The 26,351-nt window shown below is 42.3% G+C and overlaps 4 protein-coding genes across 4 annotated transcripts; 2 read left to right on the forward strand and 2 right to left on the reverse strand.

Annotated features, from left to right (window-relative positions):
* Positions 1–216: 216 nt before the first annotated feature.
* efs (embryonal Fyn-associated substrate) lies at positions 217–12,088 on the reverse strand. Its single transcript, XM_074698863.1, has 8 exons — positions 11,891–12,088; positions 11,268–11,451; positions 9,286–10,554; positions 9,000–9,119; positions 7,541–8,461; positions 5,757–5,822; positions 3,052–3,309; positions 217–2,190 (listed from the first exon to the last, which is right to left on the reverse strand). Exons 2-8 carry the CDS (start codon positions 11,277–11,279, stop codon positions 2,005–2,007), a joined length of 2,832 nt encoding a protein of 943 aa, XP_074554964.1. The 5' UTR covers positions 11,280–11,451; positions 11,891–12,088; the 3' UTR covers positions 217–2,004.
* Positions 12,089–12,375: 287 nt separating this feature from the next.
* dhrs4 (dehydrogenase/reductase (SDR family) member 4) lies at positions 12,376–15,373 on the forward strand. Its single transcript, XM_074698873.1, has 9 exons — positions 12,376–12,494; positions 12,857–12,972; positions 13,851–14,028; positions 14,126–14,227; positions 14,310–14,380; positions 14,463–14,514; positions 14,614–14,748; positions 14,829–14,884; positions 14,976–15,373. The coding sequence occupies exons 2-9, from the start codon at positions 12,860–12,862 to the stop codon at positions 15,088–15,090; spliced, it is 822 nt and encodes a 273-aa protein (XP_074554974.1). The 5' UTR covers positions 12,376–12,494; positions 12,857–12,859; the 3' UTR covers positions 15,091–15,373.
* Positions 15,374–15,611: 238 nt separating this feature from the next.
* Positions 15,612–21,219, reverse strand: tinf2 (TERF1 (TRF1)-interacting nuclear factor 2). The gene is made up of 10 exons (XM_074698868.1): positions 21,116–21,219; positions 20,746–20,948; positions 19,422–19,529; positions 19,246–19,341; positions 19,063–19,173; positions 18,864–18,987; positions 18,181–18,781; positions 17,804–17,859; positions 17,641–17,720; positions 15,612–15,879 (listed from the first exon to the last, which is right to left on the reverse strand). Exons 1-10 carry the CDS (start codon positions 21,141–21,143, stop codon positions 15,760–15,762), a joined length of 1,527 nt encoding a protein of 508 aa, XP_074554969.1. The 5' UTR covers positions 21,144–21,219; the 3' UTR covers positions 15,612–15,759.
* Positions 21,220–23,154: 1,935 nt separating this feature from the next.
* On the forward strand, positions 23,155–26,302 carry cideb (cell death inducing DFFA like effector b). Its single transcript, XM_074662357.1, has 4 exons — positions 23,155–23,292; positions 23,951–24,109; positions 24,201–24,391; positions 26,160–26,302. The coding sequence occupies exons 1-4, from the start codon at positions 23,155–23,157 to the stop codon at positions 26,299–26,301; spliced, it is 630 nt and encodes a 209-aa protein (XP_074518458.1). The 3' UTR covers position 26,302.
* The last annotated feature ends 49 nt before the right edge of the window (positions 26,303–26,351 follow it).

Raw genomic sequence — 26,351 nt, forward strand, 5'->3', positions numbered from 1 at the left:
TGCTCGGCTTTTCCCGAAGCTTATCGAGCACCCGAGCACGAAAGCCGTTCAAAGGCTAAATAAGGCCTTTTGTCTAACGCTTTAAAGGTGATATTTAATAAATTATTCAGTTTAAAAATATATTTAGTTCGCTTTTCAGGGAAATAAGAGTTAAACAGTAACATAACAGTCAAAAAATAAAACACATGTTTAATTGTAAAAGATGTATTTGTGCATTCTGGACATGAATACAAGACAGACATCAAATGTAGTGTTAAAAGTAAAGGAGCTTAGGTCTGAAAGTCAAAGATTCACCCCAGCGAATCCAAACTCAAATGAGTTCACGTAGTGTAAAAAACTTCTGGTAAAAAAAGAAAAAGAAATACAACAATATTTTTTTAACTGTGACATACGTTTTTGTTCATTGCAAATTACCGAGTAAAGTCACCCCCGATGAAGAAGGATGTGCATATGTAAAAATGTAAGAAAATTAAAGCCATGCAAACTGGAAAAAGGATTTTTAAAAAATGTCATTAATAAATATAGCGCTTAAGGTTATTTGCCCATTAGGCTCTTTCCACTCATACAAACAACAAACAGCCTGTTATGGCAGGCAGGTAATCGCAAAGTAATACTTCAAATCTCCACAAGGTGGCACTGCAGCGGAAAAAATGTATAAAAAACAAGACATGATTCAAACCCAGCCTCAAAATTCAAAGATAAGTATGAATGTTCCTGATGACACACATTTGAATATAAAAAAGACCTGAAAGTATGATACAGAAAAGTGGTATACGTCAGTTTTTTGAGCACCTGTGGCTGTCCTTTGACATGAATGGAAACAGTACACGTCAGACAGTGCTATGGTTGTCTGAGAAGGTAAAGAGGCATTTAGTTAGTAGGGTTTAAAAGTCAAACTTCAGCCATTTCAAGAAAAAGAGTGCTCTGCTTCGTGTCACAGTTTTAACTAGGGCTGGGCACATGGGAAACATCAAATATTTAACATGTACGCTGACAACGAAAGTGTATTACCATGTAATGCAGTCAAAGTGATGTTCCATCCAGCTAGCTCCACTGCTTCCTACATTTATTCTGTATTTAGTGTCCTGGATGAGCTTTAGGTTTGACTGTATGTGTGTAGAAATATCAAAGCACTTCAACGTCGGTGAGAATCTCATGGGAAAAAAGATGAGGCAAAGCAATGTAAGCATGCAGATCACAACAAGACGTGTGCAGACAGGTGAGCTCGGCCAACTGGTTTGTTATCCATGGAGGAGATGCAGTGTGACGGTGGGAAAGAACAGGGACGAGGCAGTTTGTCGCCGGCTATCATTAACATCTCAGTTACATCATCTCAGGTGTTTTTCTCTGTGAGACTGGATTTTACATTTGTCCTCACGAGGAGCAACGCCTGACGATAAGAGTGGGATTTTGAAAATGGGATGACATGCTGTTCTGGTGTGGGAATGGTGGACAACACAACGAACTCACACAGATTACGAAGTCAAGGCAAACTTATTTCCCCCCTCCGAAACCCCTCATGCTGCTTCAGCACTTTCAGAATGATAACAACAAAAGGCCTTTCAGGTATCAGAGCAAAAAAAAAAGTAGGCCAGATCCAGGATGCAAGGCCTCCATCTGTGCTATTTTTGGAAGAGGGGGGATGGCTGAATAAATAAAGGAAGGAAGGAAAAAATGAGTATAATATGAGAAGAGGGGAAATATGGCAAACATAATAAAGCTAAGCTCCATGGGGACGTGAAAAGTCTCAGCAGAGCTTTGAAGATTCAATAAGTTAACACTCAAAAAGAGAAGTGTGCCTGGCGTTAAAGCACAGAGGTCAGTATATAAACAAAAGGCAAACCAACACACACTTTAAGGACAGAAGAATCGAATCCCAAGAACAGCAAAACTCCAATCCCCCTCCTGAACCGAAAGTGATGAAAGAGTCGCACAACAAATAAGGCATTTCAAAGAGGAGGAGGAGAAAATATGTGTAGTGTAAACAGAGTTTGATGTGAAGTATCACGAGGAGATTTCTGCCAGACGCTGCAGCAGCGTGGAGAAGCCGGCAGCCTGCTGGGAGAGCTCTGCCACTCGGTCCACCATATCCTGTGTCGCAGAGACAGATGGGTAGTTCTGCGCGGCGCCCTTTGTTGCTACAACGACTGACTTCAAAGCCTGGCAGAGGCGTCCTCCGGAGGTTGTGATCTGCAGGGGAGAGGAGAAGTTTACTCTCTGTGCTCACTTTGTTCCTCTGCTTAACTTACGCACACACCGCACATATAGAGGGATTATTTGTCTATCAACAACGCCAGATGCGGGCGCAACTTGGGTGCAGAGGCACTACTGAGCATAATGGTTTGTCAACTGATGTGGAGGAGCTAACTAGTAAATATCATCACTTTTACAGATGGGATGAGAAATACAGCGTGTACCCAGAGAGCAATGTAAACACACAACTGTCACTCCATGCTCATGACTGCATTATCTGTGGACACTTGCCAGACTATGACATACCAGGATGTAAATGTGTGTCAATAAATCAGAAACCCTGCCAGACCATAAAAAGCACATAGACTGCTGAGTCTGGGACCAGGTTCATAATAAAAGAACCAAAAAACTACGTCCAGAGTTAATTATTCACCCGCAGACGTCACTGGTGTTTCAGTGTAAAGTGCGACCCTGTCAACTGGTGACTCTCGGCCGGTAATCGCTGTTACTGTTAGTTGAGAGTCGCCAGTTAGCATGGTCGCTATTAACTCCAAAACACCGGTTGCTCTGAAAAGGTCAAAACTTGACAAAAGTTGCTTCTGTTGTGTAGTATAATTTCTAAAAACTGACCACAGAAGAACCGTACATTTTTATGTTGATAAAAGGTTGAATATAATATTTAAAAACCGCTAACTAGTCTTAACCGCTGCTTCTGCCGTTAAGATGCGCGCGCAGCTTTATGACAACACAGATCGTCAATCCCCCTTTACACGGATTTTTGTGCTTTTAAATGGCAATGACTTGTTCATGTTTTGACGTATAAAGTCATAAATTAGTCACTGAATTTATTTTCCCTACCTTGGCTCTGAGGTCCGCAGAGGTCAGAAGGCGGGACAGCGTGTCCCCGATGAACACCAGCTTGTGTGCCGTCACGATGAGACTCTTCCCCCTGGCGACGAAGATGCGCGGAGGTTGATTCCCCTGAACGCTGCTGAAGAGGACGTCGATGGCGTCAGCCAGGCAGGAGAGGTGAGCAAGGCTCTGTGACGAGTAGAAGGAGAGCAGCTCCGAGTCCTCCAGGGAGAGGGACACGGGGAGAGCGGGGGATGGGCTCAACTGTGAACAGCAGATGGAGAATTAGCTTTTTAAAATGGAAAGTCACAAAACAAGTTGTGTATTCTCCCACTAGCTTCTCAAATTACTCCTTTTCTTGCTTGTTGAGTGGACTTGTTTGGGTTTTTCATGATTTTTTAGGGAAAAGAAAATACTCTTAACCCCAATCCCAAGCTTTTGTGAATTATCAGTGTCCTTTCCACTGTTTTGTAGAGTAAACAGGTAAGTGTTGACAGCACATTGATGCTGCTCAAAACATCAGTAGTTTCTTAGGTAAACACACCAAGAGACCTATGGATCCCTTTGGTTGACCAACAAGCCACTGATGATAAACAAACAAAGAGATTAGTTGATATGTGTGGAGGTTGCTTTTTGGTTGAAGATGTGAATAATTGATTTTTTTTAACAATCACTCTGGTTTGTTTTGAGGTTGCATTCCTAAAATCAGTTTATAAGGTTGCATACTACAATTTTATTACCTTCTCTCTTTTACTTTTTCTCTAATGTTTTTAGCCTTAATTTCAGTCTGCGTGGTCTCATTTTATGTTGCATTATTCTTGTATCGTCTTGATTCCTAGGACTTGAGATCCTTGCTAGGGTCTTGTTTTTGTATCCTGTTTTTGTTTCTCTGTGCTTTGTTGTCTGCATGTTTCTGTCTGTTTTCAAAACACTTTGTGAACTGCTGTTTTTAAAAGTGCTGTATAAACAAAGTTATTATTATTATTATTAGCTATTACTACACTGTAATCAAGCAGCTGCAGTGTCTTCCTGCTACCTGCTGCTGCTGCAAATAATACCACTGCACATTTCACATTAAATTTATCCCAGCATTTAAAAGTAAAACATGATTTAATCAGTGGAGTTAAACATCACCAAAGTGATTAAAGTTACAGCTGACGAGCTAAGCATACAGGTGCACTCAAACGGATTGAAGTCTATGGGGGACCGCATCACAAAAGCCGACGATAATGGTGTAGGAGTGCAGCACTTATATGTAAGATGAGTCTTAAAGTCAAGTTTATAAAGTATGATTTGTGGTAACACTGTCTCAGCAGATGTCTGTCTAATGAGTCTGGTTCTGCTCGAGGTTTCTGCCTGTTTCAGAAAGTTTGTCCTTGAAACTGCAACTCATTATAAGCTGCAAAAGTGCAGTATCTTGTCTTGTCGGGTCTCTGTTCATAAAATAACATCTGCAACATTTGTTTAAGACCTATTTATGTTTTGGACATCATATTGAGAAAAATATGTTGTGAACTGGCGCTGTGTAAACACCGACCAATTTGTCCATGCAATTTCAAAATCGAAACTTAAAAAAGAACTGTTACAACTGAAATTGATACAAACTCTAATGTGTGATTGACAATGCAATTTACCGTTGAAATTACGCAATTAATGACAGTTTTTAATGACAATTTTACCTGCTGTTCATCATTTACCGTAGCAACACACACATAATATGTGCTATTTGTCATATTTTCAAATTTTGGGCACAGGAGGACTTGATACTTAAAGGCACAGTGCAAAGAAATGGATTTGTGTTTCATGTGTAGCAGCAATAAAGCTAAAAACACAAAGAATAAATCAGAAAAGTTAAGAAACAACAGACAGTTGTTTGTTGTTGTGAGTTTCAGTTCAATTCAAAGCTCACTCTAAACAAATTCTGGGCTTTTTGTTTGAAGGTGAAGGATAAATAAAACAAAAGCAGCAGGAAACAGGTGATAAAGATGGAGCATAGTGTTGGTAAAGAAAAAAAACAGCTGAAAAGTGATGACCCAGGACAAGTTGCAGACATGGTGTGACTCTAAACTTAAAAATCAGACACTAACGTATACAGTATGTCAGAAGATGTTCTTAAAGGAATGACTGTGCTTTCTGTCTCTTATTGTCCAGCAGCCTCCGTTCAGTCTGAGAGAAGATTGTTCAAGAACTACAAGCGACCTCTTGTTGGTCGTCTGTGGCGTAACCGAGGAGTCTTGTAAGGGGCAGAGAAAATGCAGACTGACTGTTGAGTAAACATGACCTCAATCTGAAGCACCAGCAGGCAAAAATGACTTAAGAGATAACACAGGACAAAAGATGATTGCTTATTGCTTGTGCTTGTTGTTTTTTGGAGGCATATCTGAGAAACAAACAAAGCTGCAGCAAAGAAATCAAAGCTCCAGGCGTAATGGATGACGGTGCAGATTAATGAGACAGAAATCAACAGGGGGGTGGTGTAAGAGTAAGTCAGGTGGTGTTGGGTAAACACGATACGTGTAGTGCATCAGGAGCTGCTGTGAGCTGGATTAATGAGTCACAGCGCTCATTAGTAAACAGAGTGAGCTGCCAACACAGTGAATCAATGACTTATCTGTGGGGACTTGCCATGTGTGTATCCGTACAAGAGAAGAAACCTCCAGCGTTTAGACTGTGGGAAATAAGGTTAAGGATTTGGCAGGTTAGAGACTTACCCTCGGCTCTGTAGTGATAGTTTGTCCGTTCTCTGTCAGGCAGTCAAGAGGAGGCTCGGGTTTGCCCTGGGGAGCAATGCAGTTAGCATGTTAGCAGACACACTGACAGTTTCTTTTCAAATGTACCATCAACATAGAATAACATGAGAAGTGTTTAGAGTTAATTACAATACTATTACTGCACTAAAATTAAAAGATACCAAAACTAATATCGGTCCAGATATCAGTCTAATATTGCTTAATGAGTTGCAAGTTAGCATGTTAGCAGACACACTGACAGTCTCAACTTAAGATAACATGAGAAGAGCTTAGAGTTAATTACAATACTATTTCTGCACTGAAGCTAAAAAAATACTAATACTAAAATTGGTACAGATAATTCTTATATTGCTTAATAAGCTGCAAGTTAGCAAGTTAGCATGTTAGCACACTAACTCTGCCCAAGCCTGGTTGCATTGTTATAAAACCATGTGGAGTTGCTTGAAACTGGATTCAAAAACACTGTAGGTCCAAAGTGATGTAACAATACCAAAACTTGTTTTATACGGTCTAAAAAGCTGTAAGCTAGCATGCTAACATATATACAGTCAATGCTTCACTGTACTGTTATTACACTACTACATCATGAAGAGTTATTTACAAATGCATGGATGTTCAAAATACTGCATATTAAAAAGGATGTATCGCTATTAATATCGATAATGATATCAGTCTGATACTGACTTAAAAAAGCTGTGAGTTAGCATGTTAACAAACACACTAACTGTCCCATCTGGATTTACCTTATTGTATCGTTGATGGTAAGCTAGTAACGCAGTGAAACACTGTAAAAGTCAATTGCCCGACCGATTTCGGTCAGATACAGACCAAGGGGCAACATCCAGTGTAGAAAAGTGAAGGCTGGCTGCAGAAAAACCAGGAGCCATGAACACACCAAGCCAAAAAACGGCTTATATGGCATTAATAAACATATTTACAGTCTGGCTCAAAAAATGGCCTTGGTAACGCACATATATCCTGAAAACAAGGCAGATATATTCCCAAAATTATGGCAACCGCTTATGGGCCTCTGACATCTACCTAGCGTGGTTGGACATGTACAAACTCTGAGTGTAAAGGAAGAAAAAAAGAAAAAAGAAAAGAAAGAAATTAACTGTGACCATTGCTTATGAATGAATTGACCTCTTTTTTTAAATTAATGAATTATTATTATTATAATCTCTGATTTTCTTCACTCTATCTTTGGATTTTGTTTTTGTTTCACTTAGCTTTGTCCTTGTTCTGTATATATAAAAAAACTTAAAATATAATTCAAAAGTTATTATAAAAAAAAACAAAAAGGCTTGGGTCTGGAAGGCTAATTTTGCTATCGGCATGCACTGTACGGTGAGTGTTTTTTTTTCTAACTCAGTGGTTTGGAAGATATCAACAGATTTCACTGTATCAGGAACAGATGGGTGATGTCGTGGAGACTACGTCGATGTTTTGTACAGCCTATGATACAGACTCAAGTGGAGATCTGGTACCAATATCAGGCCTTTTCTGATATCAGTCTAATCCCAAAATCAGTCAGATACAGACATCAGGCAGTTAAAGATATTAGTATAATACTGATACCGGTCAGATATGATTTGGGTGTCAGTGAGATACAGATATCAGGCAGATACTGAAATAAACATGATATCTGTTTCACTCTTATTCAGAAAACAATCAAAAGTTTTTTTTTCATTTGGTGCCTGGAAAGAAAGATTAGTGGGTGCTTCATTATTCATTCTTGAACTGACCTGCAGCTTCACGTATCCGACACTGTCTCCAGTAGGAACTGGTGCAGGGATGGGGGTCAGGCCGATTCCTGCGTACTCATTACTGGGGTCATCTTCTCCGTCCACTGGCCCCACTGTCAGTGTCACGGTGGATGGTGTGGGAGGCAAAGGGAAGGCAGGCTGAGGTGTCGGGGGCAGGGGTCTCTCCTGGATCCAGCTGCCTTTTCGGGAGCCCATTCCACCTCCTGAAGACTTCCCATCAGGCACAGGGAGCGCAGGAAGTGGCCTGCGTGACAGGGAATCTTGGGAAGGAAGACGAGGGCGGCCTTGCGCCTGCAGGAGGAGGGCGCTCTCCTCGAGGGAGCGCTGCACAAGCAGCAACAGCCCTTCAGATGGAGGGGCATTGCCGACAGCGGATAACGCCGGCAGAAGGTCCGAGAGGCGAGCCCACGCCTGCTGGAGAGGTGGCGGAGGATCGTCTGAATGGCTGGCTTTCCACGTGGAGAGGATTTCAGCCAGCGAGGTCGCCAGTTCACGAGAAGACAGGGAGGATGCTGTGCTCAGAACTGAGTGGACGAGACTGGAAAGACCTGCCCGCCATTGCACATCCCCAGAGCCGTTACTTGAAACAGAAAGCCGGCGAGTGGATGTGGAGGAGGACGACAAAGAGTGAGGGAGGATTTCAGAAGTCAAAGCGGGCATATCGTAGATGCCGCAGTCAGCCTCTGAAGAGTCTCTTTTATGACTTCCTCCACTGGCTCGTTTGTCAGGTCCGGGGACTCCGTAGAGATGTCCGACCTGGGTAACTTCCTCTCCCGAGAGGCTTGTGATGGACTCTCCAGGTCCAAGAGGCACACCAGGAAGCGTAGGGACACTGTATACTTCATCATCAGCTTCATCAGATGTAGACATGTTTAGGGAGATGGTGGGGACATCGTAGACCTACAAGAGGGACAAAAGAGAGACTGTAAAATTGGCAAACAGGAGTGTTTTAAGGCTGGTTTATCCTCTTGAGTGGAAGCAAGAAACAGCACCCCAACGGGGAGCAACAATCCAACAGCTGGCCAGCATAGTCAAGTAACACTAAAGAGGCGACCACTGGTGCTCTGGTGGTATGGCCTTGGCATGGCCCTGACAGATGGGTGTGCGCAAGAGAAAATAGCAGCCACATTTGGACCGGATAGACAGGCTCCCACAGCAGAGAGAGACAGGTGTGGCCTCGCCTTGGAGGACGAGGAAGAGGAGAAGGAGGGGGAGAGAATGTGGGGAGAAAACGGTGACAGTGTTTGATCATCTTCTCTTGTTGCGGAAACTCTTTCAGCTTGTTCAGACACGCAGTCGACACTCTGGTTCCCACAGTTCCCAGCAATTACTCAATAGATCTGAATCAGTGTTGACGACTGTCAACTTGAAACTGAATCAGAAGAGAATAAAATAAGCAGCGAGAACAACTGCATACATGACGGAGTGTTTTCTTTACCTCAGTCTCAGGGTCGGCTTGTGGTGGGAGGCTGCGAGGGGTGTCATAGATGCCGTCATCGTCCCCAACAGAGGACGCAACAGGACGCTGCCACCTGCCACTGGGAGGAGTATCATATACCTTGCAAAAGCACAAAAACAAATTCACACTGCATGTCCTCATCAAGGGGATTTGCATTTTTTGCAAAGCACTCTGCAAACCACAGATATGTAAAACTTTTGGGCAAACGGTTTCTCTTAGAGAGAAGATGGATATTCTTGCAACAAGAACAACTTTTCCGACGTACCTGGTCGTCGACAGCATCTGAATAATCCTGATTCTCTCCATTTCCGCTTCTCTCCACGCCATTCTTCATCTTTTCCTCTTGACTCTGCGGAGCACCTTTTGTTTTGTCTGCTTCTTGCTGCTGCGGGACCACAGAGGACGCCTGAGTCGCAGGTTTTGCCACAGAGTTGGAATCCGCTGGCGCCGCCTGTGCTTGCTGTGCATCCTTCCTGGTGACTCCTCTCACAGGTGGTGCAGGTGGAGGAGGTTTGCGGGCAAAGTTTGGCGAGCCAGGAACTCTAACCTGCCCGGCTCGGACAAGCAAAGGGGAGCCTCTGTGGGAAGCAAGGCCGGGTTTGCCTCTTGCGATGGGGTTCGGGGAGACCCCTTTCTGCAGAGGTCTGGGGGATGCTTGTGCAGGGGTTAGTGAAGACGGGTGCTGGTGGGCCAGAACTGTAGCAGGAGGCCTGTGAAGGTTTGCGCCTGCAGCGGTGGGTGTTTGGTACATCACAGGAGTGTCCTGGTTCACTTTAGGCAGCGGGGTACCAGGTGATCCACTGACCGCTAACGGACCGTTGGAGGAGACAATGCCTCCTGTGGGGGATTGGTAAACTTCATCACCTGCAAGTGGTGTCCCTTTAGGAACCAGGTAGCAGTCATCAGATTGTTCTGTTGTGTCTCTGGGGACAAGATATGTATTGTCTTCTGGTTCCTCAGCCGCTCTTGGTACTCCAGTAGGGGCAAGGTACACGGACTCTGACGCCACAAGAGATCCAGGTTGCCTTGAAGGCATGGGACTAACAGGAGACTGATAAAGTGTTCCCGTCATGTCTGTTCCTCGTCCTCTCAGAGAGGGCGAGCGTGGACGCCCTCCTGTGCCAATATCCCAGTCAGGTCTGGGCCTTGTGCCAGAGCTCGAGTGCGAGCGAGGGCGTCCAACCTCCACTCTGCGGAGGTCTCCGGGTCTGGAGGCAGCACCTCGTCCCTCTCCCACACCAGGTGGGGAGCGATACACCCCATCTATGTCCTCTGCGCTGCAGCTGACGGCAGTCCGAGCCAGTCCAGGGGTGAGATACACGGAGTCCTCGGAAGAGCCTGGCGGAGGGGCGGTCTGGAGGAGTCGGAGGCGGTTGGCAGGGGCAATGCCCTGTCTGCCGTGAAGGGAGCAGAGCCACCAGCCTGGTCCCCCTCCCTGCTCCTGCTCAAGCACCATCAGGATGTCTCCTTTCCGGAAAGCCAACTCCTCCGGGCTCTCTGCTGTGTTGTCGAAGAGCGCCTTTGCCAAAACCGTCTGAGAAAGAGGGCAAACATGAGTACAAACCACTAAAACACACCCTCCAACTCAATAATTCACACACACACCCTACAAAAGTAGGTTTTAATTCACACAAGCTAGTCTTGTGTATGTGCAACACAAACAAACACTGCAATGTCAAGTCAGGGGTACAAAAAGCTTGATTGTTCGTAGCTTTTGAATAGAGAGTGAATAGGAGTGAATGGGGAAGATCTCGTAAAACATCCACATGGAAGACAAGAGGAACAGGAAGAGAAGGAAAGGAGGTGAAGACGCTCACAAAATGTAAAATTTACAAGCATCATGGTGTACTGAAAAGTCACAGCTGGGTCAGCATTCATGAGGCAGAGAGAAAGGGGGGCACAGTCAGGGAGGATCAATGATCAAATGGACACAGGGGCTTAATGGTAATGAGCGAGATGAGAGGGAGGGGGGAGGGGATGAGAGCCACATCTGTCCCTTGCCGTTTAGTATTTAATTGCCAACCCAAAGCCAAGGAGTCAGGCCCCCTTTCATTTTCTAAACCAACCCCCTGGGGATGCAGAGGCTTCACTGAGCCATGTGGGACCCTCTTAGGACAGTAATGGAGGCAATGAGAATCCCAATAAAACACATTTACACGAAGGATAATGAAAAATATAAGCATGCAAGAAGATTATTTTGTTTATATTTAACCAAAACATGCAAATAAATAATATTTCTGTACTCACAGAGACAGACATTGTTGCTAAAGTAACAGATGTGTCTCAGAGAAACCACAACTCAAGCCTCCTCCATTTAAATCAGCTCTGGTTCTTGTGGGTCTGCTGGTCGCCACATAGTCTCGGTCCAGGAGCACAGCTGGGTCTGGGTAGTCCACATCTTCGTCGTCTCCGTTTTTTAAAAGGGGTGTCCCTGTAATCAATGTAATCAATCAAAAATCCGCCTTAAATCAGAGACGTGCCTGAGCTCGTAGGTTATTAGACACATGTGAAATGAAAGCTAAGCAGGCACCAGTGGCAACACCTGTCTGTCTTTTCCACGCCCAGCAACGTTACATTGAATGCAACCCCGTTCAGAAAGAGCTAACGTTAGCTTAGCACGGTTTTGCTTTTCTGTCGTCTATAAAAAGTCTGTAACCGTTATCCAACCAGAGTGGTCTTTAACTCAGCCATACGCAGCTAAATATACCATAAGGCTGGTCGTAGCGGCCTAGTTAGGAGCTATCTCTGCTGGTCATTCCGGCCGCTTTTCGCGTTTGAGACCAGTTCAAAACAACAATAGCACCACCGGGTAAAAACCGCTACAGCATATCTGTACGCCACTCAACCGCCCACCTTTTAAGACAGATTACCTCGCTTTATCGTGTTTCCACCGATAAACTTCGCATCAGGATCGGGGTTACGGTCTCGTAACCGTGAAATCACTTCTTTTCAGGCGTGAAAATCTGACGCCATAGCCGTTCAATCATCTTCGACGATGACAACAAAATCATCTCCGCCTCCTTTAAGCCGAACGCATCACGCTGATCTATAAACGTTACACAGCGAGTGAGTGCATCGCCACGGCCCTATCCAACAGTTGTGAGATCGTGTAACAATCCGCAGCACTGAATCTAGGCCCTCTGTGATTGGCTCATTTTTGCGGGTTGCGTTTAAGGACGCTCAGATTCTGTTGTTGATAAAAAAAAAAACTAAGCTTTAAATCGGTGAATACATTATAATATAAACTGCGGTGAACTTATTATTATCACACAGCACTTCAAGATCGTATGTAACATTTAAAAGCATTATTTTCTAATATAATTATTATTCTTAATTTGAATTTGCCCGAAATAATTATGGTTGGCTGTGTCGTCAAGGCTTTTATTTTGACAGCAAGACTTTTCACCCGGAAAATACTGAGTGATCACAGCAACACATTACTAGTGCACAGTCAAAGGTCCAGGTAGTAGACTTGTAAGTAATTTTTACCGTTTGTCTTTGAATTCCTTTAATTTTACATTCATTGCAGGGTGAAATAATGTATATTGACACGTTTGCATATTTGTATTGGTTGCTTGTACAAAACTGGGAACAACCACTTGAACTTGTTTCGTTTTACCTTCACTTTATATCCTCAAACCGTTCCTGTTGCTTCACCGTGGATTATTAACTTACCTGTATGACTTTGAGAGACGTAAAAAAAAAGTGATTCCCAATTTGTCTCTTTATTTTGTTTGTTTTTATCGTGCACAGCTGCTGTCAGATCCTGGGTGACCTCTGCCCTAGTTTACATGTAATTTCATAGGGAAATAACCGTGACTCTTCTCTGTTCATAGGTAATGTTGAGGGGTGTGCTCAGGTGCCTTAGGACCAATCCTGTCGCTGGACAAAGGAGCATGTCTCAAAGTAGCCTTGCTGGGAAGGTAGCCATAGTCACAGCCTCAACAGATGGGTAAGAAATTCAAGAAATGCACGGCATAGATTATAATATACATAAAGAGAAATGTATGTTTTTTTTTCTTTCTAAATGATTTTTAAGGCTTTATCTGTAGGTTAATTTCCTTAACTCTACATCAGTGGTGTGCAAAATGGTGATGGCAAGAGGGCGGCTGCCTATCCTCTCTCTTGTGGCCCATGTGTTAAAAAAAAAAGCGCTAAAGTGCCCTCTATGGAGCCAATTATTGCACTAGAGTGTCCTCTAGGGAGCCAAAATGTGTGCTAAGTGTCCTCTAGGGATCCCAAACATATGCTAGAGTGCCCTTTAGAGATCCAAAATGTGTGTAAAGTGTCCTCTAGGGCCCAAATATGTGTCAAAGTGTCTTCTAGGGCCCAAGACTAGCATTAAAGTGTGCTCTAGGGCCCAAAACTAGCATTAAAGTGTGCTCTAGGGCCCAAAATATGCGATCCCAAACATGTGTTAGAGTGCCCTTTAGGGTTCCAAAATGTGAGCCAAAGTGTCCTCTAGGGCCCGAAATATTTGCCAAGTATTCTTTAGGGCCCCAAAATTTGTGCTAAAGTGCCCTTCAGGGAGCCAAAACATGTGCTAAAGTGTCCTCCAAGGAGACAAAATGTGCACTTAAGTGCCCTCTTGAGAGCCAAGTCAAATCTAAAGTGCTCTCTTGGGAGAAATGTGCGCTACAACTCTTCGTTTGGGACCCAAATTACTAGAGTGCCCATTTGGAGGTTTGAATACACTGTATGTGCCTTTTTTTCTCTCCAACCAATTTATCATTTTTATGTATTTTTTGTGACTCTTTTCATTTTGACTTGGAGTAAAGCTCTCTTTATATTTTTTGTGACCAACACTCTTTTCCTCCTCCCCTTCTTCAGAATTGGCCTGGCTACTGCTCAGGCTCTGGGGAAGAGAGGAGCACATGTGGTGGTGAGCAGCCGGCGGCAGGCCAACGTGGACAGAGCTGTGGCTTTGCTGCAGAGTCAGAGCATCCAGGTGACTGGGACCATCTGTAACGTTGGCAAAGAGGAGGACAGAGAAAAACTGGTCCAAACTGTAAGTTTATCTCACTTTTTACCTCTTAACTGCAACACTACGAGACTGTTTGGTTTGATTTTAAAACTGTTAAAGTGAAATTCTGTGTTTGGAACAGACTTTGGATCAGTATGGGGGCATTGATATCCTGGTGTCAAACGCAGCAGTGAACCCTTTCTTTGGAAATATAATAGAGACCACAGAGGAAGTTTGGGACAAGGTACAAAAAACAAAAACAGAAGCAAAAACTTCAACACAGAAAAAACAAAAATGCTTTGATAGCTTTTTCATTTTCTTTTCAGATCATGTCGGTAAATGTGAAAGCAGCGTTCCTCTTGACGAAGCTGGTGGTGCCTCATATGGCGAAGAGAGGGTAAGAAAAATCAAAAACATAACACAAAGTATTACTTCTACATCAAGTTAGGCCATGCTAAGTCTTGCATTTTTTCCTTCAGAGGGGGAAATGTGGTGTTTGTGTCTTCTGTAGGAGGATACCAACCTTTTCAGGTCAGTGGGAGCCAAACAGAGCATTAAGTCATCATAGTGATATTGTGCAGGAGATTAGGGGATAAGGATTTGTTTTTGAGTTGTTCTCTGTCTCATCAGGGCCTGGGTGCCTACAGTGTGAGTAAGACAGCATTGCTGGGTCTGACCCGAGCGCTTGCTCCTGAGCTCGCCCAAGATAACATAAGAGTCAACTGTGTCGCCCCTGGAGTTATCAGGACTCGCTTCAGCTCTGCGGTGAGAATAAAAAGCCTTTCAATTCATTTAATCAAATCCTGTTAACCCTCAAAAACTGACATGTGGATTTTATATCCCAGTTATGGAAAAACGATGACATCATGGACGGGTTTAAACAGCTGATGAGCATTAAAAGGTACAGCTGATAGCTGAACAACAGTATATAAAAATGAAACATGAACAGTTCATGCACTGATTTATGTTTTTAACATCATCCTTTCTTTCAGAGTTGGCGAACCAGAGGAAATCGGAGGAGTGGTTGCCTTCTTGTGCACAGACGAGGCTTCTTACATCACCGGAGAAACCATCACAGCGACCGGAGGGATCAACTGTCGGCTCTGATCATTCAGTGATGAAACCACACGAGGACGCACTTAATGCTCTCTGCTCCTGTTTATTGACACTGACGAGTTTTTGTAAATGTCTTTGTACAGATGTTAAATTTATAAATGCAGATATTACCGATAACCCCAATCTCCTACAGCTGTGACATCATTTATTTCTAACACTGAAATAAAGTTGATTTTTACTAACAGATCGAACAACATTTGTTAGACTAGAAACAAAATGTTATGATATTACAATCCAACTGAGATGTAACCCTGAGGATCAAACAGGCAGAATGATGTAATGACACTTTATTGGAACCCAAAATACATTTAAAAAAGTGCATTATCATTGTACAGAATATGAAAACATCAAAACTTTTTAAAAAATCATGTCGACTCATGACCTTTTTGTTTTAAAACCTACGAACTAATTTATTTAACTAACAGATAACCATACAGTAAAAATTCAAAGTTTAGTTTGACACTGTCCATCATTAATTTCCATGATGAAAATATCTGCAGTTACATCAAGAGAAAAATCATAAATAAAAAACAGCCACAGTTCCTTCCGCAGGCAGCTGTTTTGAGGCTTTTTCTTCACTCTTGATGCTGGAGCCAAAACGTTAACTAAAGTCGGAGTTTTCTTTCCTCAGATTTAACTGTTAAATGATGATCTGTTTTCTTATCTACGTTTGCCGAGAGTTGAGGCTGAGGGTCGCTGCGTCATCCAAGGTTTCCTGAACTCCCTCAGCGTGGGGACGTAGGTGCCGTGTTTGGTCTTGTAGTAGCACTTCATGAACAGCTGGGGGAGACAGAGCAGGTTAGAGGCAGGCTGCAACCTCCACAGTACAAATAACAAGCTTATAAAGAAGTGCTGAAAAAAGACGTTTTTGTGGAGTTTGCTCAAGGCTGAGTGCAGAAACTATGGAGTCAGTCTCAACATTTCCAAAGTCAAATTGTGTGTGTGTGTGTGTGTGTGTGTAAATGCATCCACAAATATGTAAATAAATTTGCAAATGTGTATGATTTTTACAAAAGCATGCACAAATCCACAAATGCACACAGAAGGATTCACAAACGTAAAAAAAAAAGAAATCGTTTGTCATTTTTAAACCTTGCTGCCTGTGAGTGTGGATTTTAGAGACTCCTCTGACATGCTTGGATCCACAAATGCATTTAATTAATCAGGTAAAGTCTGTAGCCAATCAGATGTCTTCATCCCTTTCAGCCAATCACTTCCCTGTCCTGGGTAGCCCGGATGTTGCGATCTGAATTTTTCAAATTGAATTTGCTAATCTGAATTTTGATGAGTTGGATTTGACTAATTGAATTTGAGCAACCCATATCTTTTTATTGTTGAGTTTCGAAACTTGGATTTTCGGATGTGAATTTTTAATAAGTGATTTTTTTTTAAAAGTGAATTCAAGTCAAATGAATTTAGACACATGGTTTTCATGGCAAAATAAAGCCTGGCTCACACGACAGGATTTTAATTTTAATTTTTAATCTCACACATAAGGAGAGTCTTCACAGATAATCTTCTCTTAAATCTTAAGCATTAACTACAAGATTTGAAAATACTGACCAGCACACACTACAGGATTTTACCAAGATTATTTGACCAGAGAGTGTGATGCACCACATGTGCTCAGTTGTTTGATCTGAGGTTTTTAGCGCACTGGTGGGACAGGAGGAGAGAGGAGCGGAGCTGTCTGCACGCAGAGGGACAGAGGTGAAACTGTTGCTGTATCAGCCAATAATGGCATGATCTCACACCCATCACTGATAAAACAACAGTTTGCTACTGAAAATGGGGTGATTATGTGTTATTTTTAAAGGCATTATTGAACTGGCTCGAGTGGGCCAGTGGAGCGCGCAGTCAGCTGACCCGGAGCCTTTCAGTTTCACTTTGAGCCTGTGTTTGTTGTCTGTTGTCCGGTCTCTGTGGCTCTTTCTATTAGTCTGTTGTCATTCTCAGTGAGAATGAATGTTGCAATCATCCAGATAAATATCAAACATGTTTGAAAATTATCGGGGCGGCTCCGACGAGTCTGTGAGACGATCGTGGGGCTAAAGATTTATCTGTACAATTTTAGTCCCCGACCAGATTCCTTCCCTGATTGTCGGGAGGAACGAATCTGGGTTAAATCTGGGCGAGAATCCTGTAGTGTGAGCCAGGCTTAATCCAAAGCAATGAATTCAGTGGTGTTTTTATGTCAGTATTTAAAATTCAGTGGCTGTTCAAACTCAAATAATTATGTCTCTTTCTTGCTTCCACAGATTTCCAACCAGAGTTTGTCTCATGTTGTTGTGGTTTATAAATCTATGCCACTAACACTTCATAATCAATGTCAGCATCTTCCAAGTCGTTTTTTTAAGGTTTAAGATGTTTTATATCAGGCTAACATTCAGTGCGTTTCAGGAGCTTGTTACTAAGACATTTCAATCAAGGAAATAGTAAAAAAAAGCTTTCAAAACATCAAGTAGTGACATGCCACTTATACCCATTTCTTCAGGATTTTGATTACTTTAAGGAATAAAAAAATAAAAAAAACCAACGTACCCTGCTTTTGAAGTTTTTCGTTGCCTCGTCCTCTGAATCCGCCACGTACTCTTCAGCACCTCCAGACGAGGCCGCGGTCTCTAAACGTAAACACAGTCAGAATTAACACCTCACAGGAGCTTTTGAATTTTATTTTATTCTTTAATAATTTCTGTTCAGTCACCTGAAGGAGTCTGACTCTGAGAAGAGGAGCTGCTTGGGCTCGTCCTTGGATGATTTCTGTCGAGCACAAATCACAGGGTTAAACCAGGAAGTCAAAGTCACTTGCTAGTGTCTTAATATTTTGATTCTAGAGATAAATATGAGAACAGAGTTGAAGGATGATGAGACACATTTTTATGGTACTTTCTCAGGCTGAGGAAGAGAAAACAAAGACACCAGAAACAGTGCTGATGTTTTTATTGTTGTGTTACGCTTTGAGCCACAAACTCAGCGAATACTCGGCTTGTTTCTTATTTTTTGAAACAAAATTCAAGATGAAAGAAGTTCTCGAATTAACTTAAGAAAACTTGTACTGTGAACAGTTTTCTTGTGTCTTACTCTTTGTTGTCCAGGCCAGGACAATCCAAGTCAGCGTTATGAGGTTGGTTTCTTGCTGTTTTACCCGTTGAAGACTTTCCTCCTCTTCTGCTCATGTGGGGGTAAAGTGAAGCCGCGGGCAGCTTTTCAATAACAACTCTGGGCTGGGGGAGGGATGAATCTTCAGACAGCTGTGGCAGTTCGTCAGCCTCGTCTTCCTCTTTCTCATCACCTCGACACTTCTTCAGCATCCTCGCTTCACTCCTCGAACTTCCGCTCATCCCCTTTCTCCCAGATCTGCTCAACACTTCCTCCTCTTCGTCTGATTCACTTTGGCTTCCTCCAGGACGTTTACGTTTCATCCCGCTGCTTCTTTCTGAAGACTTTCTCTCCTTAACCGAAGTGAATTCTGCACGCTCTTCGTTTCTTAGCGTCCTTTTAGAAGTAGATGCCATAACAGGAACTTCTTCATTCGATATGAGTCCAATAACAGGCGAAATAAATGGTGTTTTGTCCCCTCTGGTTGTTTTTGCTCCTGTTGGTTGATTTGACGGGACTTTTCCAGATGGCGGCAGAGACAATGAATTCAGGATGGAGTCGCCCATGTTTGGAGGGAGGGAGGCTGCGAATGAAACGTGGATAATTACATTTTTGGGAAATTTCTGGCTGTTTTAGTTATGTTGACAGGAAGTTAAAACTCTTACCTGCAGTCTCCAGATGACCCAGACACGTTTGATGATGCAGCAACACCTTCAGGAGCTGTGGTTGCGTGGCCGCCCGCGCACACTCCTCCAAGACAGGAGGGGCATCACTGAGCCACGCAACAGTCTGCGGGAGAATTGTTTTGTTAAAATCCCCTTTGATCCAGTTTGACTTCACTGACAAAAAACAGCAAAACTCTACCTGAGCTAGGTTGGGAACAGGAAGCAGCTGGTCCACTCGGATTAAAAACTCCCACAGCAGCTTCTCCAGCTCCTGGTCAAACTCTGGACCGTACTCTGCCGGAAACTCTTCCTGTCAAAGAGAGGAGAGTTTGGTGCTTGTGCAAAAACTGGGAAATGATGACAGCAGAGGATGAAAACTCACCTTGAAGAATTGCGCTCTCTCTGCTGCGTCTGTGAGCAGCATGTGAACCAAGGAGTGGAAACTTTCGATTGTTCTTAAGATTTTAACATCCCTTTTCTAAAAGATAAACCAAAATATGTATTCAACAGTTGGAAAACTTTCCTAAACTGAACTACAGTTAATTATTTTTTTATTACCTGTACAGAAGCAGAGGAGAGCGACAAAGCAGCAGGAGCACGGATCCTTTCGAGGTTTGCCTTTATCACGTTCTCATCTGGCTTTGAGGACAGCAGCTCCAGGATGTACTAAAAAGAAGCCGAAGCTTAAGATCTGTGCTCACACTCTTTAAAGGGGACATATCATGCTTGTTTCTCCTTTTCACTATGCCTGTAAAGCATTTCTGCCCTCAGTACAAGTCATTTAGTTCCTTCATTGCCCCACAATAGCGTTCTCAATATCCTCATTTAAGGCCATTCTGAAGATCTCGTTGAAACGCTCCGTTTGGAGAATGACCTCCAGTAACCTCGCAACGTCACAGCCCTTTGTGCTCTGATTGGTCAGTTCTATCAGAGGGGCGGAGGGGGTAGAGCCAGGGGGCGGTTTTTGCAGCATGGCAGTATTTACAAAATCGCCACATTGAATGGGGCAGACCGAGCGAGTTTGCTGTTTGCCAAAACTTCACCGTAAGGCATTGATAGCACTAATAAAATGGCAGAGTGTAGGATACGTCCTTTTGTATTGGACCCCGAGTCAGAACCGGACGGTTCTGCAGCTCAGGAGGAAGAAAATCCACCTGGACACAGATCATCTCAGGACGCTTCAGTGTGGTGAGTCAAAGCGGTACTGTAACATGTAGAGTTTATACGTGGAAATATAGGAAGACTTCACCAATAAACTATTTCTATAACAGGGCTCCATCCTGCTCCTTCACTTTTCTCTGTCTGTTTTATCCATCATGCTGAAAGTGTAGTCTAAAGATCGCCTCTACCGTCAGTTTGTCACTATGTTATTACCGCAGCATTATTGTGGTCCAGGTTCACAGTGCATGTCAGAACAAGCATGCAAATATCACAGTCTCACAAGTATTACGACGTCTGCTAAAACTACAGTTTTTTAACTGCTAATTCACCATGTAAAGCCGAGCTGCTCAGCAGAGCAGAGTCCCTGCATCCAGCACTCAGTCAGTCGGCTCTTGGTGGGTGTATCCCTCGGTGGCGGTTGTGTGACTAACTGACTTCACAGAGGAGGAGCTGCTTTATAAGATTACTCCAATAAAAAGAAAGGATCCTCGTGTCGTCAGGAAGATCAAAATCTTACGGCCAACTGGCAATGACCTATTTTCAGAGGCATCAAATGTCGTTCTAGGATATTAGAAAAAAATACAATATCTTATTTTTGGAAAATTCAGGGGGTGTGAGGTCTTGTTTTCAAATTTATTACATTACATGTAAGTATTAAATCAGGGGTCAGCATGATATGTCCCCTTTAAGTCTGATTCAGTGACTCTGGTGTCAAACTCACCCGTCCTCTCAGCCCCAGAGCCAGCTTGCCCTGGTGTCTCACAGTGAGCAGCCCGGGTACAGTCTCACAGGCTGATGTCACAAACTCCTCCACGACCCCGTACTGCATCACATCCCTCTGCTTCATCACTTTCCAGAGGGCTGCAGAAACCAGGCGCACAGGTGGGGCCAGCAGCTGGAGGGCAGCAAAGGGGAGGCTGGCATCTGACAAAGACACAGAGCAAAAACACATCAGATTATTTAGGAAGGGGGTTCAAGAAAAGTAGGTTAACCTGTCTTCATGTACTGAGAGTTGTATGGTTAAAAACTACAGTGGCCTGGTTGTCAAATCATTACTATTCATCAGTCTGCATTATATTAAAGCTACTTACCTTTATCCTTAGGTTTGATTGTGGCCATTTCCTGAATCAGTTAAAACAGCCTCTGACAGCTTAAAAGAGCTAAAGCTAACTTAGCTAAGCAACTGAATCTAACCCTAAGCTAAACCCAGAGAAAAATCAACGAAGAAACGTTTTATCCAGAAAAGTGGAGTTTCACTTCAAACTGCTCTAAATCTGTTCGTTACTTTTATTTGCAATCGAGAAACGGAGCGAGCAACACGTCTATCAAAAGTTTTGCATCTCATCCTCCCGCCTCACTGGAAGAAAAACAATACCGCAGAGATTAACGTCAGCGCGGCCTGAAGTGGCGGTGACATGCGCGTTAGGAGTTAAATACGTGAGTTCCATCGAGAAGCCCCGCCAGCGCGCGGCCCTGTCTCCGCTAAGCAAGCGCACCCACTGTTGTTTCCAGGACGTGACGTTTTTATCCGGTGTTCCCGCCCTTACGTGCTCCCGCTTGCTAAGGATTAGTTTTTAAGTGTATTCAAATAGGGTCATAAAACTCGACTAAAGCACTTTATTTGGGGAATATTCAAACACACTGCACACGAGTTTATTTACAAACACTTAAACTGAAACTACCTTGTTTAATATAACTTATTTTGTAAAATACTGACGGTTTTTAGTCCATGTTTGGACCTTGAGAAACTGGTCAAATTCTGGCTAGTTATAAAGGAAACAGGGGCAGTTAATGCATTTCATTACTTAATTCGTCAATATCTTAGAGGTAAGTTGGCCTGTTGATCAATTTATTCAGCTCTTTCCTTAGGTAGAAGCTGCTACTCACATTTAGATAAGCCAAACTAAATGTAATCAATAACAAAATACATTTAACACCCATTCTAAGGTAAAAGTAGAAACAGACATCATAATATTAACTCCATAATCTATTTAACAACCACTTTTATTTTAGTTATTAAAACATATGAGTTCTTTTGGGGTTTTTTTTTCTACTTGCGTAACATTTTAAGTGCTGAACTTGTAGCAAAGTATATTTACAGCATGGTATTTCCACTTTTAGTCAGTTGAAAAACCCAAGTTGTATCGACACAGTAATTATTAGACATTTTTATTATCTTCTCAAAATCTCAACCTATTATTCTCGTTATCCCCTGACAACAGATCTTGTTGAATTAAGATAGGTTCTAAACAGTGTCGCCCTCTGCAGGCGGAGAAGAAGAAGCTCCCGTTTTGTTTTTTAGTTTTTTGCATCTAAAAGCTTAAATACTGGAAGTTAAAATTATGGGAAAATTTTATCTCCTTCTTTATTCTTGAGAAGATTAAACTTGACCCCCTACCCCTGAAATTTTCTTGGCAGTCTAAAAATCAAATCAGTTGGTTGATACTATTGTTAGCCAGAAGATGGCGCACCAAGCTTCCTACATGATTGAGCCAAGTTCAGTTTGGTTGTGTGTCATTATCTTGAGATAGCTGGATTTGTTATCCCGAGACAACCAGAAAGATGAGTCAAGATCTTGAGAAAAACAACTGAAATTAACTAGTTTTCTTAAGAAGACAGAAAAAATTAAATATATTTTATCAGGACCTTTTTGGGCCTCCGTACATTTGTGTCGTATCCTTTTAAAACATCATTCAACTTCAAAATATCAAAGTTGTTATCAACTCTAAACATTCATTATCATTCTGGCTGTGGAGGTGATAAAATCACCCCCCTCTGGATGAACTTTGCCCTCCACTGTATCTGAGTTATCACCGTTGTTGGTGGCAAAGTCCAGCTGCTGGGTCCCTCACAAGCAGCTCTTACTTACAACTGTATCCTACACCGAAAAATACAAGAAAAGAAGTAAAAAAAGACAACAAGACCCAGACAATCATGGATACCACATCTTCATTTATCAAGTAAGTGACAAACTCAGTTTGGCTCGTTGTTACATTGATTAATGGTGTTTTGACTTGATCAACAACACCAACAAGGTTGTGGAGCCACATTTTAAGTATGCTGTTTGTGAATCCAGTTACATGCTGATCGTGTGGTAATAAAATAATAAATATTTGAGATATGAAATAAAATGGCTTTTAAATATTTCCTCAGATCCGTAACGAAGCGAGTCTGGTCTCCAACCCAGCGTCCTTTCAGGGTTTGTGATCAAAACAGGGAGACCAGGAAGGGCATCACAGCGGGGACCCTGGAGGAGCTGAAAGAGAGGGTGAGACATAAACATACAGAATAGAAGCTCTGAGACCAGGATGTTGAAACACTGATTAAAACCTTGAAAGATAAAAACAGGCCTCAAATTGTTCCATCCTGGGAGTCACGTTATTTTGAACTGACATTTTTCACGCCATAACAATAATTAATAAAACTACACAAAAGAAAAAGTGTAGAAAGTTAAAGTCATAGTAAAATAAATAGCTCCACAACACTTAGAAAACAAGAAGATACATTATAAAAAATATATTTTAGCAGAATTTTTTTCAGAGTTATTCTCCAAAACACATAAAAAATGTCATCAACAAATAAAAATTACAATGAATTCCTGTCTAAAGTCTTTATCGTGGACTTTATCTTGTGTCTCAGATGACGTCATAGAGTTGACATCATGGTGGTGTTGGAGATCATGTGTAGACATGAACTCATGACATGACATGAATAATGATAAATGAGGTGTTTAGAGGACGTAGGTTGTAAGAAACCCCTAAAATGTTTTGAAAAGTCCCAAATTCAGTTTTGATAACAGTGTTGATCTGCATTTAAAATTGTTTTTAAAGATCTTAAAAAATGTACTTAAGTAGAATGTAATCAAAGTTACTCAACTGTTTTTTCACGATGTTGAATAAACATAATATTTTGTTTCCGTGCTGTAGGTTTGCCAGGCGCTGCTGCTGTCCCTCTCTGCTGTGTCTCTGTCTCTGGTTTGTGAAGAGGACGGCACAGAGGTGGACTCCGATGAGTTTCTCATCACGCTGCCTGACAACACCATGCTCATGGCCCTGGAGCCCGGACAGACATGGAGACCGCCGTCTGTATGTTTGGCCGACTTTACTCACTCTTATGTGCCATTCAATGCATCATGACTGTTTCGCACTGTTGTGATTGTTGTTTTAATCTTTAAAGGGTGCACTTGTGACCAAATCCAGAGACCACAACAAGCCACGGACTGGGAAAGACATAGCTCGAGTCACCTTTGACCTTTACAAGATGAGCCCCAAAGACCTCTTCGGTTCCCTCAGTGTGAAAGCCACGTTTCAAGGCCTGTACTCTGTGAGCGCTGACTTTCAGTGTCTGGGGCCCAAGAAGATCCTCAGGTAAGATGCTAAAGTCACAGTTGAGAGACAGAAATCCTGTTTAATCCTGTTTCCTGTAACAAGTAACATATATTGTAGTATTTTTGCCTATTTAGTGGAGGGATGAAAGAAAATCCAGTTTCAAACGCTTAAAAGTTTGTCAAACAGTAACTTATATTTAAAATATTGAGTATATTGAGTCATGAACTTGATCCTATCCTGGACAAGTTCTTGTGCACACAAGATACCAACCCATGCTTACTGGAAAATTTCCAGGATATGCGCTGAAATCCTGAGGTTGAATTCAAAACCTTTTCAAGACTTTTTTAAAAGCCTTTAGAACGTCTTAAGACCTTATCGCAACTTTAACCTGTCGCTAGCAACCAATCTTTGACAATTGTAGTTTGCATTTTAACATAAATTAGGTAAACTGAGAAGGAATAAAGCTTGAAATAATAAATGAAATTAAAGGCAGGTTAATTGACATTCTCATTCCCACAAAGAGTAACAGTAGTTATTCGAGGCCGACTTGAAGAAAAAAAAACAAGAATTTATTTTATCATTGTCAAAATTTAGGACATGTGCTTGAGATTGTGTTATTTGCTTTCTATCAGCGTTGCATATGGACGGCTACTAAACTACTGTACAAACTGAGTTTGTTGTCACGTTAGTCTAGTTATGTTGGGCTGCAAGCGCTATGTGTAGCCCGCACCTCACAAAATTACAACTTTGCTTGTTGTCACGTTTCAAACAACAACGCTACGTAACTGTATTTATAAATACCCTATCTCGTTGCGTTGTATCCAGTAAAAGGTGATTTGAACAAAGAACAACCAAGATCAGGGGAAGCTTTCTCTGAACCGAAAGAATCCAAGATCCCAGGTCGTCAAAAGTCTGAGAAATTTTCTGAGGAGGCTTGAGAAACTCTTATGATCTAGAGTGAAATATTTTTAGATCCTAAAGCTTTTTCTAGATTCTCACGCTGGTCTGTGATGAGTGTGGCAAGCAGAATGATCGTCCAATCACCAGGTATGGTTATTTTTGAACAGTCGCAAGGAGGACAAATAAATATTTATGGATACGTTTGGAGTGAAAGCTTGAATACCAATAAAATTTGATACCTCATAACATCACGATTAAGACTTTTTAATACTTTTAAGGGCCTTAATTTTTCCACAACTGATTTATCAACTTTTAGTACTTTTTAAGACCCCCCAAAATACTTCATTCATTTGTTTCATTGACGTAATTTTTTTTCTCAAGAGCACAGTTGGTGCATGGTACAAACAAGAACTATTATCATTACTACTATTTTTTTTTGCTTGCGTCACTTTTGGGACGCCGTACTCAAGTAGCTAACCTATCCAACCTATTTTTTTTTTTTTTAACAAAAGATCATAAGAGATCCAACTGGAGCTAAAATCTGTTTTTATTTTATATCGTCCTACAAGAAACCCTCACTTGATACCAGCTTCAAACACTAGGGGGAGCTTTGGCTCGGTGTGTTCTCTAAACCCAGGCTCTCAGTAATTTACTGCAGGTGTGTAAAGGAGACCACATGGGTTTAATTGTGTCTGTTTTCTGTTGCCCTGTTGGAGGGTTTCATATTTTTGGTTGGAAATCTTTAGTTTTTTGTGTATTATGAATGAAACAGCATTTGAATGGACTGAAAAAAAACAAACACTGGGTTGGGTTGTTAATTTCCCCACTTTGACAACGCAAGAGTTTGCCAGGGAAAGATCTCAGAGTTATCACTCTACTGACATTTTATCTTGGTTCTGTTTTTTAGAGAAACCCTGCGCGTGGCCTCCGCCCTCCTACAAGCCGCCGGACACCTGCTTATCACTTCTGCCTCCATGATCCGCCGGATTATCGAAGGGGCTGAGCTTTGGCAACCTCAGAGGGCCGAGTACACGGCCAGCTGGAACTGATGGAGCAGAGAGATAACAAAGTATCTGTGACATAAACAGTTAAAGATATT

The sequence above is a fragment of the Halichoeres trimaculatus genome, unplaced genomic scaffold, assembly GCF_033239565.1.
Source record: "Halichoeres trimaculatus isolate MK-OKI-2021-1 unplaced genomic scaffold, fHalTri1.1 fHalTri1_scaffold_22, whole genome shotgun sequence".
In the NCBI taxonomy this organism is placed as follows: Eukaryota; Metazoa; Chordata; class Actinopteri; order Labriformes; family Labridae; genus Halichoeres; species Halichoeres trimaculatus.

Bases quoted from the DNA above. Each gene is read 5' to 3' on its own strand.
- efs (XM_074698863.1), bottom strand. The intron at 9,120-9,285 runs GTACGTCGGAAA...TGCTTTTGCAAG, and splicing joins CAGATGCTGTCGACGACCAG to GTATATGATACTCCTCCCAG. The intron at 8,462-8,999 runs GTAAAGAAAACA...TCCCTCTTGTAG, and splicing joins AAGCCGACCCTGAGACTGAG to GTCTACGATGTCCCCACCAT.
- dhrs4 (XM_074698873.1), top strand. From the start codon at position 12,860: ATGTTGAGGGGTGTGCTCAGGTGCCTTAGGACCAATCCTGTCGCTGGA. The intron at 14,515-14,613 runs GTCAGTGGGAGC...CTGTCTCATCAG, and splicing joins GAGGATACCAACCTTTTCAG to GGCCTGGGTGCCTACAGTGT. The intron at 14,749-14,828 runs GTGAGAATAAAA...TTTATATCCCAG, and splicing joins GGACTCGCTTCAGCTCTGCG to TTATGGAAAAACGATGACAT.
- tinf2 (XM_074698868.1), bottom strand. From the start codon at position 21,143: ATGGCCACAATCAAACCTAAGGATAAAG. The intron at 18,988-19,062 runs GTAGAGTTTTGC...ATTCTCCCGCAG, and splicing joins CTGTTCCCAACCTAGCTCAG to ACTGTTGCGTGGCTCAGTGA. The intron at 18,782-18,863 runs GTAAGAGTTTTA...TTTCATTCGCAG, and splicing joins GGGTCATCTGGAGACTGCAG to CCTCCCTCCCTCCAAACATG.
- cideb (XM_074662357.1), top strand. From the start codon at position 23,155: ATGGCTTTTAAATATTTCCTCAGATCCGTAACGAAGCGAGTCTGGTCT. The intron at 23,293-23,950 runs GTGAGACATAAA...TCCGTGCTGTAG, and splicing joins TGGAGGAGCTGAAAGAGAGG to GTTTGCCAGGCGCTGCTGCT. The intron at 24,110-24,200 runs GTATGTTTGGCC...TAATCTTTAAAG, and splicing joins AGACATGGAGACCGCCGTCT to GGTGCACTTGTGACCAAATC.